The 20,938-nt window shown below is 32.2% G+C and overlaps 1 protein-coding gene across 1 annotated transcript in view; it reads left to right on the top strand.

The window, feature by feature from the left end:
- The window catches only part of LOC118186665 (uncharacterized), a 90,488-nt gene that overhangs the window by 26,412 nt on the left and 43,138 nt on the right, over window positions 1-20,938 (top strand). Inside the window, exons 3-5 of the mRNA XM_085816007.1 lie at window positions 8,259-8,478; window positions 8,598-8,817; window positions 12,585-12,723. Of these exons, the coding sequence (XP_085672133.1) occupies window positions 8,259-8,478; window positions 8,598-8,817; window positions 12,585-12,723 (579 nt within the window). The remainder of the gene's footprint in view (window positions 1-8,258; window positions 8,479-8,597; window positions 8,818-12,584; window positions 12,724-20,938) is intronic.

Here is a 20,938-nt window from a genome sequence, read left to right as displayed (position 1 = left end):
AAAAGTTTGTACATACAATTGTGAATCATCCTGTATATAATTATTCTATTACTTCAAACATTTAATCACCTTTAAATAACAGTTGCTGTTTTCTAACTAAAGGTATGAACCTCACAGTTACACAAACTTAAAAGTTTAGTAGAAATGGTTTGCTGTATTGTGGGTACTTCAGAATCCATATTCAAATTAGCACAAGAACCATGGATGCGGTCAGTTTGACCCAAAAGCAATTTTGTTTCCGATTTTCTCAAAAAGTTACTAACAGAATTGAAAAAAAATTTCTTGACTTTTCCTATTTTTATAATAATAATCTGTAAAAATATGATACGTTAAATACTTATCATTTTTTATTCTTAATACTTATACCTAAAACCGCAGAATGGGTCATTTTGACCCCATTATAATCACAAGTACTAAATTTGCAATTCAACGTTTCCTGAAATGGGAAAAGCTTTTTCAGTCCTCTTTCCATTTCCCAGATGTAAGCAGAATAATACTTCAGGGTCAGTAGGTTGTTACTGATAACAGAAGAGCAGCTGAGAATTTTGTTGTAGTAGTAATAGCCAGTGTTGTAGCCCCCCTCCCGTTATCATTCTGTATGGGAAAAATGCCTCTGGTTAGCGTATTCAAGAAATGTCTTCTCTCCGATGTTTTTTTGTTTCAGCCTATTGAATGGGTGCAATACTACCATAGCCAGTGCGGTAGTCTAACGGGCACACATCTGGTTCTTTATGACTGCATCACTGGTTGTTCGCATTGCCTTGGAGATAGTTTAAGTGTACCAGTCTGTTCGATTTCTGCCACCTTGTTTACACGCAGAGATAAAATTGATCTTAGGTGAAAATGTCTGGAAGAAATATGTGTAAATTAACAGTTAGTGAGGCCCTTGAATATATGCGACAATTATCGGAAAATGAATCAGAAAACGATAATGATGAAGAAATTGTTTTCAGAAATGATGAATATGTGCCTCCAGATGAAGAAAATATTTCCTCGGATGAAGATACCGTATCTAATTTTCCTGTACAACGTACTAACAGAAAAACCACTTCTGGGAAGAAAGAACAATGTGTAAATAAACGTAAAAAGTTATCAGATTCAAATCCAGATGAAATGAACTCTGGAGCTTTTGTTACAAATGCTGGAACGTGTTGGAAAAGCATGACCTCTGGAAGTTGTACGTGGGGAAGAATTGCTGAACATAATGTTTTTTTAAGAAAAGAGTGGCCGAACCAGTTATGCAAAGCAAAATATTGAAAATGGCTATGCAATTAGTTCATGGAGGCTACTTATAAAAGAGCCTATGCTTCATCATAACAAAAATTGTACAGAGGAAGAAGCTCACCAGCAACTGGGAAAAAGTGAATGGTCAACAACTTTAGACGAACTAGATGCTTTTATATCAATTTTATATGCTCGAGGTATATATAGTGCAAATAATCTAGAGCTTGATAGTCTGTGGTCTGTTGTTTGGGGTCCACCTTTTTTCCATGATACTATGGCGATAGATGGATTCAGAGAACTTATGAAATTTCTGCGATTCAACAAAAAAAAACTACACGATCTGAATGCCTTCAAACAGATAAATTCTGTTTCATTTTTGAAGTTTGGAAGAAATTTATTGAAAATTCAATAACTTGCTATAAACCAGGACCATATATAACTATTGATGAACAGCTGTTTCCTGTGTTGTATTTTATATGTGTTGGTTACGTGCTCAGTGATGATTACAAGATGTACACAAACATCGTTTATTCTACATTACTCATCTACTATACAGTTATGGTTAAAGATAATAATAGATACAGTTACAGTTACATATATAACATCTCCCTTTTTTATAAAAAATAATAATAGTAGTAAAATTAAACATATTCTTTTAAATAATAAGGTTTCTTAACAGTCCTACCAGATCGAGTGACGTAGTTATGTCCATTTGAAAAATTTGATGATACTATACCTCTTTCACTATTTGGTGACACAACACTTCTGTTAGATTTTGAAGGACTTACAGCCACATCTAAATTTGTAGTGCTCCTACTGTTTTCATGTATCTCGGGTTCATCTATAACTTCATTCTCATAGTTGTTTTGTATTGCAAACTCTTCCTGATTAGTTCCTTTAAGAAGGTCTCTTCTGTTCCTTTCTACAATTCTTCCATCTGTTCTTATAATCCTATATGAACGTGGTCTTTCTGCATCTTCTATAATTTTCCCTCTTTCATTTAGTTTTTTCCCTTTCTCTTTTATGTAAACATGATCTCCTGTTTTCAGTCGTTTTAATGGTCTTGCATTCCTATCATAATAACTTTTTTGTAAGGTTTGTCTCTTCAGTAAGTGTTGTTTATGGTCTTCATATCGTTTAGCTTGGACAAAATTCTCTTTTATAGGCATCAATCCATTTACTTTTCTTCCAAACATCAATTCTGAAGGTGATTTAATTTCATCTGAAATAGGAGAGTTATGATATTCCAGTAAAACTAAATATGGATCCTTGTTGTCAACTACAGCTTTTTCTAACATTCACTTGACAGTTTGAATATGTCTTTCAACCATTCCATTAGAGACTGTGGGTATTTTGGACTTGAAGTTCTGGTTTCAAAATTCCATCTTCTTGCAAAATCTTTATATTTCCTGCAATTATATTGTGGACCATTATCCAAATATACTATTTTCGGAATACCATGTCTTGCAAAAATTGATTTCAATTGCTTTATCACTGCTACACTTGACAAATCTTCTAAATGTCTAATTTCAACATATTTGCTAAAATAATCTATAACTATTAGATAATCCCTTCCTTGAAAGTAAAAGAGGTCTGTTCCCAATACTTCCCATGGACCATTAGGTATTTCTTTAGATATCATTGGTTCTTTAGTATTAGCTTTTTGTAAACTTAAACATGTTTGACAATTCAGTACCAAATCTTCAATTTCTTTGGACATTCCTGGCCAATATAATATTTCTCTTGCTTTGATCTTGCATTTTACTACTCCTAAATGACCATAATGAATTCTGCTTAACATATCTTTTCGTAAACTTCTTGGTACAACAACACAGGTATTTTTAAATATTAATCCATTTGCTTCTGATAGTTCTTCTCTGAAGTTAAAATATGGTTTTGCCAGTTCTGGAACCATACATTTTTCATCTGGCCATCCAGTTTTAATTAATTTTCTTAAAACTTGTAGTTCTTCATCTTTTTCTGTTTCCAGTTGAAAAACTTCCATTTTACCATTAGACATTGGTATACATTCTACAACTAATCCAACATGAGCTTCTATTTCTCCTTCAAAGAAATCAGATCCTTTATCAGTGAATGATCTTGATAATGCATCTGCTATAAAAAGTACTTTTCCTGGTTTATATTTTACCTCAAACTGATATGGCTGTAATGTTATACGCATTCTTTGTAGTCTTACAGGACATTTATTTAATGGCTTTTTAAAAATTGATTCCAGTGGTTTATGATCACTTTCCACAGTAATATTTTTTCCAAATAGTATATACTGGTGAAATTTATCACACGCAAATACAATAGCTAAAGTTTCCTTTTCAATTTGAGCATAATTCTTTTGTGTATCTGTTAATGCCTTAGATGCATGTGCCACTGGTAAATTATTCTGCAGTAAGACTGCTCCTAGTCCTTCTTGAGATGCATCTACAGATAAAACTACTGGCATGTTTATATCATAATACTGTAAAACTGGTTTATTTACCAAGACATCTTTTAGTCTTCTAAATGCTTTTTCATGTGTTGCATTCCAGTTCCAAATAACTTGTTTTTGCAACAAATCTCTTAAACATGATGTCAATTCTGATACATTAGGTATAAATCTAGAAACATATGTAATCATTCCTAGGAAAGTTTCTAATTCTTTCACATTTTTTGGTGGTTTTATATCTAGAATAGCCTTAATTTTGTCTTCATCTGGTTTTAAACCATCTTAATATATGTCTTAGAAAATATATGTCCCATATATTTCACTTCATTCAGCCCAAATTTACATTTATTTAAATTAAATTTAACATTCTTTTCTCTGGCTCTGTCCAACAACTTCTTTAATCTTGAATCATGTTCTTTTTTATCTTTACCCCAAACTAATAAGTCATCTATATATATTTGAACTCCTTCTAAATCACTAAAAATTTCAGAAAAACTTCTGTGGAAAACTTCTGGTGATGAACTCAGTCCATATGGCAACCTCAAAAAACAATATCTACCAAACGGAGTGTTAAATGTAGTAAATTCGCAACTTGAATCTGACAGTTTAATTTGCCAAAATGCTTTGTTTGCATCTAAAATACTAAAGACCTTTGCATTTGTCATTTGAGATGAAATTTCTTCAAAGGTTGGTATGTGATAATGTTCTCTCAGTATATTTTGGTTAAGGTGCTGAGGATCTAAACACACTCTTAAATTTCCATCCTTTTTCCTTACTACCACTAATGAATTCACGAATTCTGTTGGTTGGTTAACTTTCTTTATAATACCATCTTTTTCCATTCTTGCTAATTCCTTTTTTAATGGATTTAATAAGCTAAGTGGAATTTTCCTACAGGGTTCTATTTTACCAACAGCTCCTGGTTTTAATTTAATATGATATGTATATCCAGTTAAATTCCCAGTTCCTTTAAACAAATCTTGATATCCTTTTAAAAGTTCTGGTAACCTTTCATTAGAATCAGGATTTACTGTACAAATCCTTTGTATTAGGTTTAATTTTTGCAATGTAGGTAAACCTAAAATAGCTGGAACAGTTTTATCACATGCTACAACTTGAAATTCTACTTCATCCTTGTCCCCTTTCGATGTTTCACATAATAATTTACATTTTCCAACTACATCAATTGTAGTACCATTGTAATTATTTAAAGTGACTTTTGATTTAGTCAAACATTTCTCTCTTAAATTTAATTGTTTAAATTTAGGCAATGGTAGCACATTACACTGAGCTCCACTATCCAACTTAACAAATAAATATTTAGATATGTTTACTTTCAGTTTTTCAAACCATTCGGTTTTATTTTTAGAAAATGGATTTATATCTTCTACTGACCCTAAAATATATTCATTACCATTATTATGTAACTCATGCTCTAAATTATTCTGTACAACATTAACATTTTTATAAGTGCACATTTTAGAAAAGTGATTTTTCTTTTTACAGTACAAGCAAATCTTATTATAAGCAGTACAGTTGTATAACTTATGAAAAGTTCCACATTTTCTACATGGTTTTGGATTATTGTACTTATTTCCTTGATAGTTTGAAGAAAATTTAGTACTTTGTTGCTTTTGTTTTACATGATAGTCTTTCTTACAAGGCTGACTTTTTTCCTCTGAAGGTCGAAATTTATTACGTTTGATAGCTTCTATTTTATTTTCTTCAGTTAAAGTTTTCAGCTAAAGTTCTGCTAATTCAGAAGCTTTACACATTTTAATACATTTCTCCAATGTTAACTGATCTTCCCTTAATAATCTATCTTTGAGATTTTTATTTAGAATTCCACTTACTATTCTATCCCTTATTAAACTATCCTTTAATTCTGAAAATCCACAGTTGCTACTTAATTTCTTTAAATCGGTTAAGAAATCATCAAACGATTCACCTACATGTTGTGTTCGACAGAAAAATATATGTCTATCAACACTTTCGTTTGCTTTCGGTATGCAAAAATTTTCGAAAGCTTCAATTACTTTGTCAACATCCTTCTTATCTTCTTCACTTAAATTAAAAGTATTAAATTTTTCAAGTGCTTCTTCACCAATTATATGCAATAAAATAGCTACTTTAATTTCAGGCGATTTAGTAATACAGCTAAAAGTCGTTAATCCGGACTCGTCGGGACTTCGGCGATTCCGGATTATCGATTTTTCCGGATTATAGATCATCAGTTTAAATCGTGTAAGATGGCATGCAGAAATTCTAAAATTAAAAATATGAAACCGTAATTTATGAAATAAAGAACAATTATGATCTAAAGGGTATCAAAATTTACAACAAAAAGCTTAATATTTATTTGTTTATTTTATTAAACATTTCTTTCAATGTAAGTTGTTTAAGTTGCTTCTTTTTATGTGTTTTTATGTTCTTCCAATTTTCGCTTAAATTTCCTTCGAAACTTAGATTACTTGGTGGCTTTAATCCATCCATATTTAATTTAGGACTTTAAATAGTTTATATATACGTATTTTTAGCCACTTTCAATAAAAATAAACAATTCACTTGCCATCGATATAAGTTTCGATTTCACAGTAAACAACTTCCCATGATGTTTTTGTTCAGAACATCTTTACCGAGGCTGCATGGTTCTTTAAAAAAGATTTTCTTTTTTAATCAATGAGGAGCTACGCCATGTGTTGTATTTTATATGTGTTGGTTACGTGCTCAGTGATGATTACAAGATGTACACAAACATGGTTTATTCTACATTACTCATCTACTATACAGTTATGGTTGAAGATAATAATAGATACAGTTACAGTTACATATATAACATTTCCGTCTAAAGCCAGATGTCGTTTCACACAATATATGCCAAATAAACCAGATAAATTTGGTATCAAGTTGCCGCTGATGTTGATAGTAACTATGTGCTCAATGGTTTTCTATATTTGGATAAAGATTAGGAACATCCTGAAAACCTATCTCTCTCCGAATGCGTTGTTTTGCGTTTGAGAGAAGCTTTCGAAAATAAGAGAAGAAATATCACTACACTAAATCTGTCTCAAATGTTAAAAATGAAGAACACTAGTCTAACTGGAATGATGAAACAAAATTGGAAAGGAGTACGTGAATTTGTGAAAAAAGTAAAGATGCTGTTAATATGATACATTGTTACTGGAGGATGATGATATAACTTTGACGGTTTATTAGGGGAAAACCAGCAAAAATGTCTTATTATCGAGCTCTCTTTATCTCACAGTTGATATCGACAATAATCACCCAAAAAGCTTCCAGAAGCAATATCATTTTATAACTCAACAAAATTTGGTGTCGACATTGCCGACCAAATGGCTCGGCAATATTCTGTGAAGGCAGGATCAAGGAGGTGGCCAATTCATGTATTCTACAATATTCTTGATCTTGCAGGAACTAATTCATGGATTTTATACAAAGAAATTACTGGGAAAAAACTTACGAGGAGAGTATATCTTCAACAACTCATTGAAGAGTTGCGTAGTGTGTATATTCACAAAAGAGAGTACAAGTCAGATACACAGACAAAAGCGGATACTACTGAAGAATCTGCATGGATGCGAAAAAGGTTTCATTGCCAAGCTTTCAAGTGTAGAAAGAAAACTGTAAATACTTGTTCTGACTATAAAATACCGATATGTGGAAAGTGTATAGAATACATAAAAAGAAATTGCCCAAAATGTGCATGAATTGTGTAGGAAATCTTGACTGGTAAAAAGCTAAATATTTGTATTAAAATTGTCTGTATATAATATTCCATATTGTAATACCTTATTATTTTTATCACTTATTATAACAATTTAATGTTAAAAATAAATAAAAGTCATTGCCAAATAATTACAGCATACTTTTAGCATAACAACACAGGTTTTTATTAATTGGGGTCAATTTGACCCAGCCCGCGGTTTTAGGTATACCAAAACTGCTGCCGTTCTAGTGAATATGAAATACAGAACTGACATGTTTTACCAATTGTTAGCTTGTACTTAAGCGTTTGCAAAGGAGCTAACCAAAGCTTAAGCCAATAAATTGAATTCAAGCTACAGTGAAACTAAGAGTAATGATCATCCTATGCTACCAAGTGCACTCTCTTTAAGAGTTATATGCTTATTTAGACTTCACTATACTAATTCTTATTCTGGTGGTAGTTGAAGAAAGTTGTGGCCTTGGCTACTAATGTTCAAACTAAACAGCATAAATTACAAACAAATAGCTAAGTTTATTGCTTTTTATTTTTCAGCCATCAAAATGAGATGCTACCGAGCAACGTTCGGAAACCAAAACCAAAGTAATCACAAATCAAAACTAATTGCCATTCAGTATAAAAGAAATATAAATATGAATATTAACAAAATGTTAAAGTTAATTTTATAAAATAATTAAACACATGAAAAATAAAGAATAATTATTTCTCATGTAATAACTGTACCATTGCAAAGTAGAAGTAAAAGTAAAGTCAAAATAATTTGATAATTGGTTTAACATGCCATTATTATACACATAGTTAATCTCAGCAAATATATATTTCTAATTATTATTATTTTATATCCAACAGAGACGAGAAAAGATCATCAGAAAAATATAACAATACTGCGAGTGAGGCATGTAATACCGCTGCATGGTCAAAATTTGTAATTCGATATGCAGTGAAAAGAAATATTCATAGCACAGCATATGATCTGCTGTTGTGTTTACCATTAGTTTCGGCTACATCTTCAACAGATTTCAACTTCAGAGATTTAATTAAAGCTCTGATCATAGAAGATAAAAGCTTAGTAAGTATTTCAGAGTATCTTTTATATAAATTGCTTAATAACTGCAATAAAATTGCAAAATAATGTATGTAAATGTTTAATCTTAATTTTTGCTTTATTTTATTTATTTATTTTTTCAGGTTGTAGATTGTGAAACAGTCACACCTGGCTTGATGATACCAGGTTTATTTTCTCCATTGTCTGATGATGCAGCTGTCATTTCTATAATAGATCCTGCAGTTAGCTTCTTTGAACATAAGAAGATTGATTTTCCCAAAAGCATTCATCATAAGCAAGTAAATGAAGTTGAACTGAAAGCAGAAATAGAGAAAGAAATGAAATGCTTATTAGATTCAAAAGGTAATATCATATTTAAAAAAAAACTGTTTAAAAAAACTTTATGTTAACAAAAATATTTTCTTGATGATTTTAAGATCTTTAATTTGAACAACTGATTAGATGCTTAAGTAAATTGACTTGTCCGATCCTGAATATCTATCATTGAAGAACTAACTTAAAAAAACGGTTTCTCAATCTTGAACCTGCAATTTATTTATTTATTTTTTTTTTTTTTGAAAAATGTATCTGTTCATTGAGAAATGCAAAATAGTAAAAACTTAGCTGCTGTAAATAAGCAGTTGAAACTTGTAAAAAAAAAAAAAAAAAAAAAAAAAAAAAAAAAATTGCGATACAGGCTATATTTGGCAGTTTTTCAGGTTTTCAAAATGTAGTTTTGAGTTTTGGAAAGTCACCAAGCTATTTGATTCATGCAATGAAAATAAAAAATGATGTGTAAGAAAATAAAAAGAAAAAATACATATAATTTCATAGTAACTTAAAATGAAAAAAGCATGATGAAAACATAATCTGTCAAAAGTTGTGAAGCTTATTTTTTTTTTTAGTTTATAACAGCATTATGGCAGACAATCTTACACTGCCAGTTAATATCATTTCAATTCAAATTTGCAAACATGCAGTTTGGTTTCATAAATATCTATCAAAATTACTAACCAGCAGTTAGATTAGGTTAGAAAATTGCTTTCAGTATATTTTGCTGTCTGAAGCAATGAAAAAGAATCATGGAGCATCAATGAAAAAAAAAATGTGAAAATAATTTAAAAAGTGTATTGCACTCTAAATAAAAGAAAATACAAAACTCCAGAACAATGAGAGCTTGTTAGATTACCACAATGCTTTATATGCATCAAGAAGCTGGAAAACTAATAAGCAAGGTCTTCCAACCTTAAAATCTCGATTAAAAAAAAAAAAAAAAAAAAGAATAGATAAATAAAATGTATATAAAGCTACACATCTAGAAATACATAATAGTAAAAACAATAGTTGCTAATATTCTGTAGATAAATCAAAAAATGTATTAACTATGGAATTTTTGATGGACAATGGTATATTCTCTGATGAAATTTGGTACAACTTTAAAATTCTGTAAAATATCCAAAATAGTGCTGCATTGCCAACTACAGTTAAATTTGCATATTTTCAATTTTTATTTAAATCAATTAAGCAGTTAATTCTTTTTACTATTATAATACTTCTAAATAAGCAAATGCATTTTTCTGCATATTGCTTTATTAATAATTTCAATATTTTATTGAAGACTGTTCCTGAGTTTTTCAATTAAACCTCAGTCTGTATTTGTTTAACCATTAAACAGATTTGCGTGCAGAAAATCTAGTTGATTCTAGATTAGGAAAAGGGAAGGCTATGAATCTTTAAGAAGAAGGAAAGGAGGGGAAAAAATGCTAAGCTAAAAAAAGAAAAATGCATAGGATTATAAGGAAAAGGCTGTGAAATTCTGCCACAAAGGCTAAAAGCTTGAAGCATTCATATATTGGAAGAAAAAATTTTCCAAAAGTCTGATGATCCAAAATAATAATAAAAGTAAATTAATTAAATAAAAATAAAAGAAGTAAAGTTCTTTTAAGGGAATTGGCTTGTATTCACATTGCAGATGGGGTAAACAATGAAAACTACAGTATGGCTAGCTCAGTCATCAGAATTAGATCCCAAGTAGAACTATTTAGTGTTCAGTACTTTTACTGCTTGGCTGGTGGTTGACTTGCATTTCTGAAACTTGTAATTTAATTCACTACATATTTGCAGCTTTTTAAAACAGATTACTGCTTTCATAATTTTCAACTGTATCTTGTCTTACTATGCATTTAATCCATGGTCAATATTTTATTATCAGTTATTATGTGTCCTATTTGTATTTTATTTATTTATTTATTTATTTTTAAAGTAGTATACATGGTTCTAGAATTTCGTGTATTCTGGCTGACATTTCAAAGATTATATTTTCATCAGTTATACTTCCATTTTAGGTTATAGTGAAATGGCACTCAAAGTATGAACTTTTCCCTTTTATCTGCTCGAATATCAATGTATTTTTGTTTCATAAATTGATCAGCTTAATAATTTTCCATTTTTTCAAAACTGCATTTTGAACATTTGAAAGTGCTCCTATACCACTACATTGCCAAATTTAATTCTGTTTTACAATCTTTAACTGCCTATCTATAGAAAGTTAGCAACTAAAATTATCCCTATTTTGTAGTCCAAGATTGGAAGATTTATATATATATTTCAGAAAATGAAGTTTAGTAGGCCTTCCTTGTAAGTAAGCAAGTACTTATTGAAAGTAGCATGGATGAAATAAAAACTGCTAGAATTAATGTTTTCTGTGATAAATAATAAAATGACATCTGTAATGTCCCAAATTAAATGAATCTTGAACTCAGCATAAACAAACTTAAAATTTCAAACTGAAATAATTTAAAATAGGACACGAACAAAACAACTGCTTTCAATAAAATTCCCAGTTTTTGTAAGAAGTTTGTTTTATTTAAATTTTGAAAGATATAAAAATATTTTCTTAATACTTTTGAAATACAGGTGAGCATTATATGCCTGAACTTTCAATAATTTATGGATATTTATAGTCATTTGGGCATAGGAGTTGATTTAATTTTTTTTTTCCTATCCTGAAGAGAGTATTCTACATATCATATTTAAAAAATGAACAATTTTCTGTTAACAGGGTGCCAGTCACCAAATGTGTGCTAAAGCATCAAATATAATAGCCTATTTATATTACATCATGAACATCTGTGTATTGATAATATAGATATATAATGTTTAATGCATGCAATGTTGTTTTTGTTCAATTCTCTGCTTTCTGCTCCCCCCCCAAAGCAAAAGTATTTGCTGTGTATATGGAAAGAAGTGCAGTTTTGTTCTTCCCATGTTCATGGTGATCTGTTTTTGCCTGAAAAAACATCAGAGAATTGCTTAAATTCAGCATAGCACACAATTACATTCATTAAATATTGTGTACATTATATTGACTGGGTGTAAAATAATTATTCTTTTCATGAAGCTTAATGTATCATTACAGTTGACACTATCTAGTTATATTTCAGCTAACATTTTTAGTTGGTACTAAGTGTTACCCCATTAGCAGAAAAGTAAAAATGTATAATTTGTATTGAAAAAACGAATAACTTCATTTAAGAGCAATTTTTTATCAAATAAATTGGGATGAAGAATATAGGAAAAATAAGAATTTTAGGACAACTGTGAGATCTCGTATTACACTGCATATATATTATGGTTTATTTCATTTTCTTTAAATTAGATTATTTGTGTTGCTGTTATAGCAACTGAAATATGAGACAGACAATTTGGAATTTTTTTTGAAATTTTTTATTCTAAATTAAGAATTAAATTAGGATATGTAAGGAAGAAATAGTCTTGATAGTTTTCTGCATCCTATCAAAACACAAGTAAATTTCAGTAAAAAAAAGGCATATTAGAAAAAATTAAAAATGGCCTTGTTAGTACAACTTACAGTAACAATGAGGAAAGTGGGATTTTTAAACTTAGCCAGTATAAATCATTAGAATGTTCTGATTTTATAAAATATTAAACAAAATGAGCTTAACATTTCAAAGAAAAATAAATGTGGAATAAAACAGTTAAAGTTTTATTTTAGAACATAACAAAATATATTAAAATTTATTTTGAAATTTTAGATGATTCAAATGTTTTTTTACCTTTTATGATATATGTAACAAGTGTTTTATTCTATTTATTTTTAATCTGAACAGAAGTAACACCATCAGTTGAAGTAAAAAAGGATGGCTTTCTTATCAAGCCTTTTGAAGCTGAATGTTTAGAAACTTGGTTTGCACCAAATCAATCTCTTTCTAATCTGGCAAATGAAATTAGTACTGATCAAATTACTAGGTAAAACTTTCTGTTGATGCACTTTTTCTTTATCCCTGAAAGGCAGATATTTCATTATAAAACTTATAATAGTAGGAAAATTCATATAAATGGCAAGTAAAAAGTCATAATTATGTACAGTACAAAGTCCGTAATTCGGACTCGTCGGGACTTCGCCGATTCCAGATAGAGGTTTTGCGGATTATAGATCATCAATTTAAATCTGGTTAGATGGCATGCAGAAATTATACAATTAAAAATATGAAACCGTAATTTATGAAATAAAGAGTAATTATGGTATCAAAATTTACAAAAAAAAAGAGCTTAATATTTATTTGTTTACTTTATTAAACATTTCTTTCAATGTAAGTTGTTTAAGTTGCTTCATTTTTTTGTGCTAATACATTCTCTTTAATTCTGTAAACAGACATAATTTCTTGTTCAGTTACAAAGTTCCACTGTCCTGTAATTGCTGTGTCGAGAATACTGACTAACTTGTCAATCGAAATTTTTTCATTTTCAATGACCTGTCTATCACTTTCTTCACTATCGGAAGTGGTATTTTTTGGATCTAGAAACATACTACAGATTTCGGCGTGCGTTGATTGATTGGTGATTGGGGCGTTGTTGTCGCAGTGAAAAACTTCTGTTATATCATCTTCATCTATTACTGCTTCTCCACATATCTTTACAAAGTCCAGTAACTGGAAAATTTCACCTTTAGTTTGCAATGTCCGAAAACCTTCAAATTCGCGGCTATCATCTTCATCGTCTTCACCATGAAATATGGTAGCTGGCCATAAATTATGCCAAGCATTTTTTAACGTATCTGGAGACACATCCTCCCATGATCTTGCAATGCTCCAAACAGCAGATTTTATGCTAAAAAATTTCTAGTCTTGAATTGTCTTGCCATTGACTCTTTTTGACATAATCTAAAGTTCAAGCTTAGTTTTTATAAAATTGCTCTAACAGTCTGCAAAAAATAATAACACGTCCAATTAGAAGATTAAGGAACAGCACGATCTGCAACTTTAATTGAAATGACTTAGGATCAGTAAAGATGATTTTAGCCTAGCTTATACCGCCCATTATACATTAAACACATATGCGTAAAGCATACAAAAAAAAAGTTTGTGTCTTTGAGGTCCGGATAATGGACATCTGGATTACGGACTTTGTACTGTATATATATAATATATCTGAAGTTTTTATTTACACACTTTTGTGTAAATGTATTAAATAATAATAAAAAAAAAATTTGTTACTCTGATATTCTTGATCATATATCACTAAAAGGAAAATCATAAAGCTGTAATGAATGATAGATTTTGTTCAGAATTTTATAATTAGTCATATAAGACCAGGAATATAGTCAAACGTATTTAATCCAGACTCATCGGGACTTCGGCCATTCCGGATTATAGATCATCAGTTTAAATCTGGTAAGATGGCATGCAGAAATTATACAATTAAAAATATGAAATCGTAATTTATGAAATAAAGAAGAATTGTGATCTAAAGGGTATCAAAATCTACTAAAGAAAAAAAGCTTAATATTTATTTGTTTACTTTATTAAAAAATTTTTTCAACGCGCTCATGCGTAAAGCATACGTTACGCATAGTCGAAATTAGAAAATTGCAACCAGAAAACTGTTTGATGCATATTTGTAATATTTATAATGACAGAGTTGCCAACTCTCCCGATTTAGGCAGGAGACTCTCGATTTTCGACCGCTCTCCCGCCAACCCGATTTACAATATATTTCTCCTGACTTTTTCTTATTCTTAAAATTTCTCATGATTTTTATGGAACTTGGCTTAATACTTTGCTATATGAACAAAAACAATGGGCATTGAGCTCCACTGCATGTCGGCTGGCATACATTAGCCAATGAGGACAAAGCAAGTTGTTATTTGGACGTTCTTTAGTTATTTCATTCATTTTGTCCTGAGTTGTGTGAGTACACGTGCCTTAGGGAAATAGTTTCAGAAATTATCATCTTTTGTTACGTTTGCGAGAAAACTCGTGTACGTTTCAAAAATCGTACACAGTTGACTTTCCTTCCATTATTTCCTCAAGGAAATGTAATAAATTTGCGATGTGTTCTGCCTGTATCGATTTTTCGATTTTGCATGGTGGAAGGGCAGATGTTCTCAAATATGTGCGTACAGAAAAACACAAGGATAACATGAGTTGTTTTTAAAAAAACGAAAAATTAAATTTTTCTTCGGAAACAAAGGACCAAAAAGTTATTAATGCAGAATGTCTGTTCTCTGCCTTTTTACTGGAGAACAACCTGCCACTGAATGCATCGGATCACGCTGCAGCTTTATTTAGAAAAATGTTTCCCGATAGTGGCAATTGTTAAAGAAATGGGTTTGAAAAATAAATCCTCAGTTATTGATTGCATTAAAACAGCTGCGTTCTGCCTCTTTACGGATGGAAGCAAAAATACAGATTCAAAACTGTATCCAATTGTTGTTTCTTTTTTTGATCCAGAGTCTTCAGAAATTGAGTGCAGTTTACTTTATGTTCCCACTTTAGAAGGACATTTGACATTTTTTAATACACTGACTACCAATAAGTATTTGGACACCTGTGATAGAAAAGAAAACTAACTTTATTCAAAATCAATAGTTGGTAGAGCCTTCACGAGAGGTAATTAAAGCATGGACCCTCCGGGGCATACTTTCCACAAGTCTTTGTATGACAGCTAGTGGTATTTTCTTCCACTCGGCTTGGAGAAGACATAGAAGTTCCTTCACCGATTTTGCACGGGTAGTGCACTCCTGAATTCGGCGATGCAACTCGTCCCAGAGGTTCTCGATAGGGTTTAGGTCTGGACTCTGGGCAGGCCAGTCCATTCGATGAACTTCATTGGCACCATACCAAGCCTTGGTTAACATCGAAACATGACAACTAGCATTGTCGTCCTGAAAGTAACAGGGGTCCAACCCGTAAAACTGCCACAACATAGGAAGCACATTGTCATCCAAAATAGTGCAGTAGGCATCGAAGTTGAGCTTACCATGAATGGGGACCAAGGGTCCCAGCCCATACCAGGAGAAACACCCCCAGACCGTAATTCCACCTCCGCCGAACTTGATTGTTGGCACAATGCATTCTGGCAGGAGACGTTCTCCAGGTAGACGCCAGACCCAGACCCTGCCATCCGAATGGTAAAGGGTGAACCTTGATTTGAACGGTCCAATTTCGATGTGCTTTGCACCACATTAACTGAGCAGCGCGGTTGGACTTTGTGATCAAAGGCTTATGGGCAGCAGCACGACCATGAAAACCAAACAGATGTGCTTCCTTACGGATGGTATTCATTGAAACAATACTCCCGGATGCCTGTTGTAACTCCTCGCAGATAACAGCTAGTAGGGTGCGGTTCTTCTGAATTTCTGTGGACAGCATTCGTCGGTCTCTATCTCCCAGTTTCGTTGGTCTGCCGACTCGGGGCACGTTCCGACAATCACTGTTCACCTTCCACTTCTTAATCACATAGGCCACTGTCGATTTTGGGTAGTTCAGATCGCTAGATATGTCCCTTAAGGATCGGCCACATTTGTGATACCCGATAATTATACCTTTCTCGAAATCAGAGAGCTCCGAACTGCGAGGCAACTTGCATGCGACTAAAGCCGATGCTGTTTCCTACACGATATATCCCGGCGGAGTCCGTGATGTACCTTAGGACCGCAGATATCGTCATTTACATAGGTGTCCAAATACTTATTGGTAGTCAATGTATAGCACAGCTAATTATTAAAACTTTAAAAGAAAATGCAGGCCCTCTGGATAATTGCTTAGCAGTGGGTGCCGATAATGTACCAGTATTGGTAGGCTTGGAAAACTGGTGTTGCCGGCATCTTAAGAAAGGAAAATTCTGATTTTCAGATTATGAGGTGCACCTGTCACGTCTTAAATTTAACAGTTGAAAAAGGGGCAGCTTCTTTACCAATAAATGTGGATGAACGCATTATTGATATTTATTATTATCTTGAAAGGAGTTCTAAAAGGAAGGAAAAATTTAAACAGTTCCAACAGCTGCATAACAGCAGTTTACAATTAGAAAACTTGGATGAAGTTATAAAATCAGCTAGGATTGACACCCAGTGGAGTTTAATTGGAAAACTGAAAGGTGCTGATGGAATTTTAAAATATAGTGAACTGTCTAGAATTGTGTTGGCCATCTTGACAGTTCCCCATAGTAATGCAGAGTGTGAGAGGATTCTTAGTGTTGATGCGAAAACGAGGACTAAGTTTAGATCTGATATTAGTGATGACACATTAGAAGAAATTTTATTAGCGAAAGCAGGCCTACGTGGCAATTGCTGTGAACAAAATTATGAAGTTTCTTTCTTAAAGAAAGCAAAATCTAGACTAGAAGAGAAAGACGCTAATGTGACAATCAAAATTGTAAAAACAACCTTGTATTTAGCGTAGGTATAATGAAACACTCAATCGATTTCGAGGGCAGCTAAAGGTCCCTCCTCATCAGGAGAAAGAAATACCTAGAAAGAAGAAAATAAAGGAGAAGGAGTAACAGAAACACATGGTCCTTATCAGCACTGCATGTGGTTATAACTAGATTTTTAATCAGAGTTGCACTGGCCGCCTACTTTTACTGAGCCAGGCTATCTGATCAAGCATAAAGGACAAGAAAAATTAGCGAAGTTAAAATAGGGAGCGAGGGGCAAATGCACCTTAAGCTCAAAATCTGAATTTCAAATAATGGAAAGCAACCGCTAAACGGATTTCTATACCCTCTGGTAGTACCAAACACGAGGAGGTAACGCCATCTATCGGCAAAAATAACTGAATTAAGATAGTAGAATTTTAAAGGCATTAGAAAGGACTGGATTGGACTTCAAATCATTAACTAAACCTGCTAAATCTTTGTGAATGTGAAAAGCCTCAAGAAAATCCAATTCACCTATGGAAGAAGCCTTTTGGATAATTTTTGCAGACCCAAAATCAAAATTATGGTTAAAAGTCCAACTATGATACACTATTGAAGTCTTGTTAATTTCGCCTTTTCGGACATAAGATTCATGTTCTTTGATACGAAACTTCAATGCTCTTTTTGTTTGGCCAATATATCTTAAACCACACTGACACGATATACTATAAATTCCCAAGAATTCTCAAGACAGAAACGCAATCTTTTAGAATCGAAGGGTGAATTTAATTAATAGGGGAGAAACCGACTTGAAAATTGAATTTCTGGAGAATCCGTGCAATTTTATAGCTAACAGAAGGATAAAATGGAAGCACGACAAGGTCATTAATATTATTTCTAACAGTGGAATGTCTTCTTTGATGGGAATCTGAAAATTTTTTAACGGCTTTATCAATAATCACGGGAGAAAATCCACGGTCAATCGCAACTGCTCTCAAATAATTAAGTTCATTGGTAAGCAAAGATTCAGAGGAACAAACTTTAAGCGTGCGGAATACATAATAGTAAAAAGAAGCCATTTTTTGCTTAACAGGGTGGCATGACTTGGCATGGGGTGGTAAACAAACTGCAAAGGGTTTACGGTACAGAGTGGTGCTAAAATCAGTTTCATTGCGGATTATAAGAATATCGAGGAAGGGGAGGAAATTGTTGGATTCAATTTCAAGAGTGAATTGGATGGCTGGATCAATTGAATTCATAATAGATAGAATCTCGAATAAAACCTCTTTATAACCGTCAAAAAGTGTGAAAGTGTCGTCAACATACCGAATCCAAAGACAAAAAGATAGTTTATCAAATAATTTCATCTCAAAACAGTGCATATAAATGTCAGCAAGTACCGGACTGAGAGGATTACCCATAGCCAATCCTTCAACTTGACGAAAATATGCATTTTGGAAAACAAAGGGGATTTGATTCAGAGAAACTTTAGTAAGCTCAGAGAAACTTTTATCCAAGATTCTATTTATTATGAATTCAATTGATCCAGCCATCCAATTCACTCTTGAAATTGAATCCAACAATTCCCTCCCCTTCCTCGATATTCTTATAATCCACAATGAAACTGATTTTAGCACCACTGTGTACCATAAACCCTTTACAGTTTGTTTACCACCCCATGCCAAGTCATGCCACCTGTTAAGCAAAAAATGGCTTCTTTTTACTATTATGTATTCCGCACGCTTAAAGTTTGTTCCTCTGAATCTTTGCTTACCAATGAACTTAATTATTTGAGAGCAGTTGCGATTGACCGTGGATTTTCTCCCGTGATTATTGATAAAGCCGTTAAAAAATTTTCAGATTCCCATCAAAGAAGACATTCCACTGTTAGAAATAATATTAATGACCTTGTCGTGCTTCCATTTTATCCTTCTGTTAGCTATAAAATTGCACTTATTCTCCAGAAATTCAATTTTCAAGTCGGTTTCTCCCCTATTAATTAAATTCACCCTTCGATTCTAAAAGATTGCGTTTCTGTCTTGAATTCTTGGGGAATTTATAGTATATCGTGTCAGTGTGGTTTAAGATATATTGGCCAAACAAAAAGAGCATTGAAGTTTCGTATCAAGGAACATGAATCTTATGTCCGAAAAGGCGAAATTAATAAGTCTTCAATAGCGTATCATAGTTGGACTTTTAACCATAATTTTGATTTTGGGTCTGCAAAAATTATCCAAAAGGCTTCTTTCCATAGGTGAATTGGATTTTCTTGAGGCTTTTCACATTCACAAAGATTTAGCAGGTTTAGTTAATGATTTGAAGTCCAATCCAGTCCTTCCTAATGCCTTTAAAATTCTACTATCTTAATTCAGTTATTTTGCCGTTAGATGGCGTTACCTCCTCGCGTTTGGTACTACCAGAGGGTATAGAAATCCGTTCAGCGGTTGCTTTCCATTATTTGAAATTCAGATTTTGAGCGTAAGGTGCATTTGCCCCTCACTCCCTATTTTAACTTCGCTAATTTTTCTTGTCCTTTATGCTTGATCAGATAGCCTGGCTCAGTAAAAGTAGGCGACCAGTGCAACTCTGATTAAAAATCTAGTTATAACCACGTGCAGTGCTGATAAGGACCATGTGTTTCTGTTACTCCTTCTCCTTTATTTTCTTCTTTCTAGGTATTTCTTTCTCCTGATGAGGAGGGACCTTTAGCTGCCCTCGAAATCGATTGAGTGTTTCATTATACCTACACTAAATACAAGGTTGTTTTTACGATTTTGAAAGCAAAATCTGCCACTGTTTATAACATTTGTATGAAAATTGATTAAAGTGTCTTTTTTTTTTTCCCCCTTAAAACAATGCAAGTAATAAAAATGTTTTTTTATTTGTAAGGCATACCTGCCAACTTTTACGAATTTTTCGTAATTTTTACAAAAATGCGTTTGTCTTTACGATTTTACGGTGGTAATCCATTTTTTACGATTTTTTTCCTTTTTCAAGTGTTTTTAGTGATTTTTGTCGAAATTTTATAATTTTTCGCCAATTCAGCGATTTTCGCCAATTGTTTCGCGTTTTACCGCCAACTACCGACTACTTCGAATCCAGTAACCAGCGGTTTCTCCCAACTCGCCGCTTAACCAGCCAATCCAATACGCTGAACTTGTTTCTCCCACTCTTTTCTTTGTGGGCGCCAGATTATTTTTTTCGCGTTCGCTTCAGCAGCAAGGGAATTACTCAGCTCAGACTCAGCGAGTGTGGATTGTCACATTCTCATAATTCCACACGGTAACGCTAAGTGCAAGAGAGTCTTCAGTGTTGTGAAGAAAAACAAAACTATTTTTCGTTCTTCAATTTCACCAAAAACTCTAGAAAACATTTTAATTGCTAAATGTTATGAGGAAACTAATTGTTATGACAGGAAATTTTCCAAAGAATTTTTGGCTAAAGCCAAAAAATGCACTCTAAATTCACTGCAATAATTTTTTTGTGTAACATTAAGTTCTTGTTTTATATTTCCTAATAAATTTTTTAGTTACTACTTAATTGAGATTTACTAATGTAAGTACAATTTTCTTTTTTCTATTTGTATAAATTGTTATTTTTTTAATATCAAAGCATGATATTAATTCTTCGTGTTCTTCTGAATTTTTATCTTTAGAGGTTGGCAGGTATGGTAAGGTATTTCTGTGTTGCTTGCATTCAAGAATTAGTTACTATTTAAAGTTAATTCATTATTAAAAACTATATTTTTATCATTTAAAAAGTCTTTTTAACATTGTGAAAAATCTCCTGATTTTTGAGTGTCATAGGTTGGCAAGTATGTAAT

The sequence above is a fragment of the Stegodyphus dumicola genome, chromosome 4 (genome assembly GCF_044657685.1).
Source record: "Stegodyphus dumicola isolate Sdum_Otavi_A_Nest chromosome 4, ASM4465768v1".
In the NCBI taxonomy this organism is placed as follows: Eukaryota; Metazoa; Arthropoda; class Arachnida; order Araneae; family Eresidae; genus Stegodyphus; species Stegodyphus dumicola.
The sequence above is the reverse complement of the archived record's forward strand: the minus strand, read 5'-3'. Positions and strand labels throughout refer to the sequence as shown.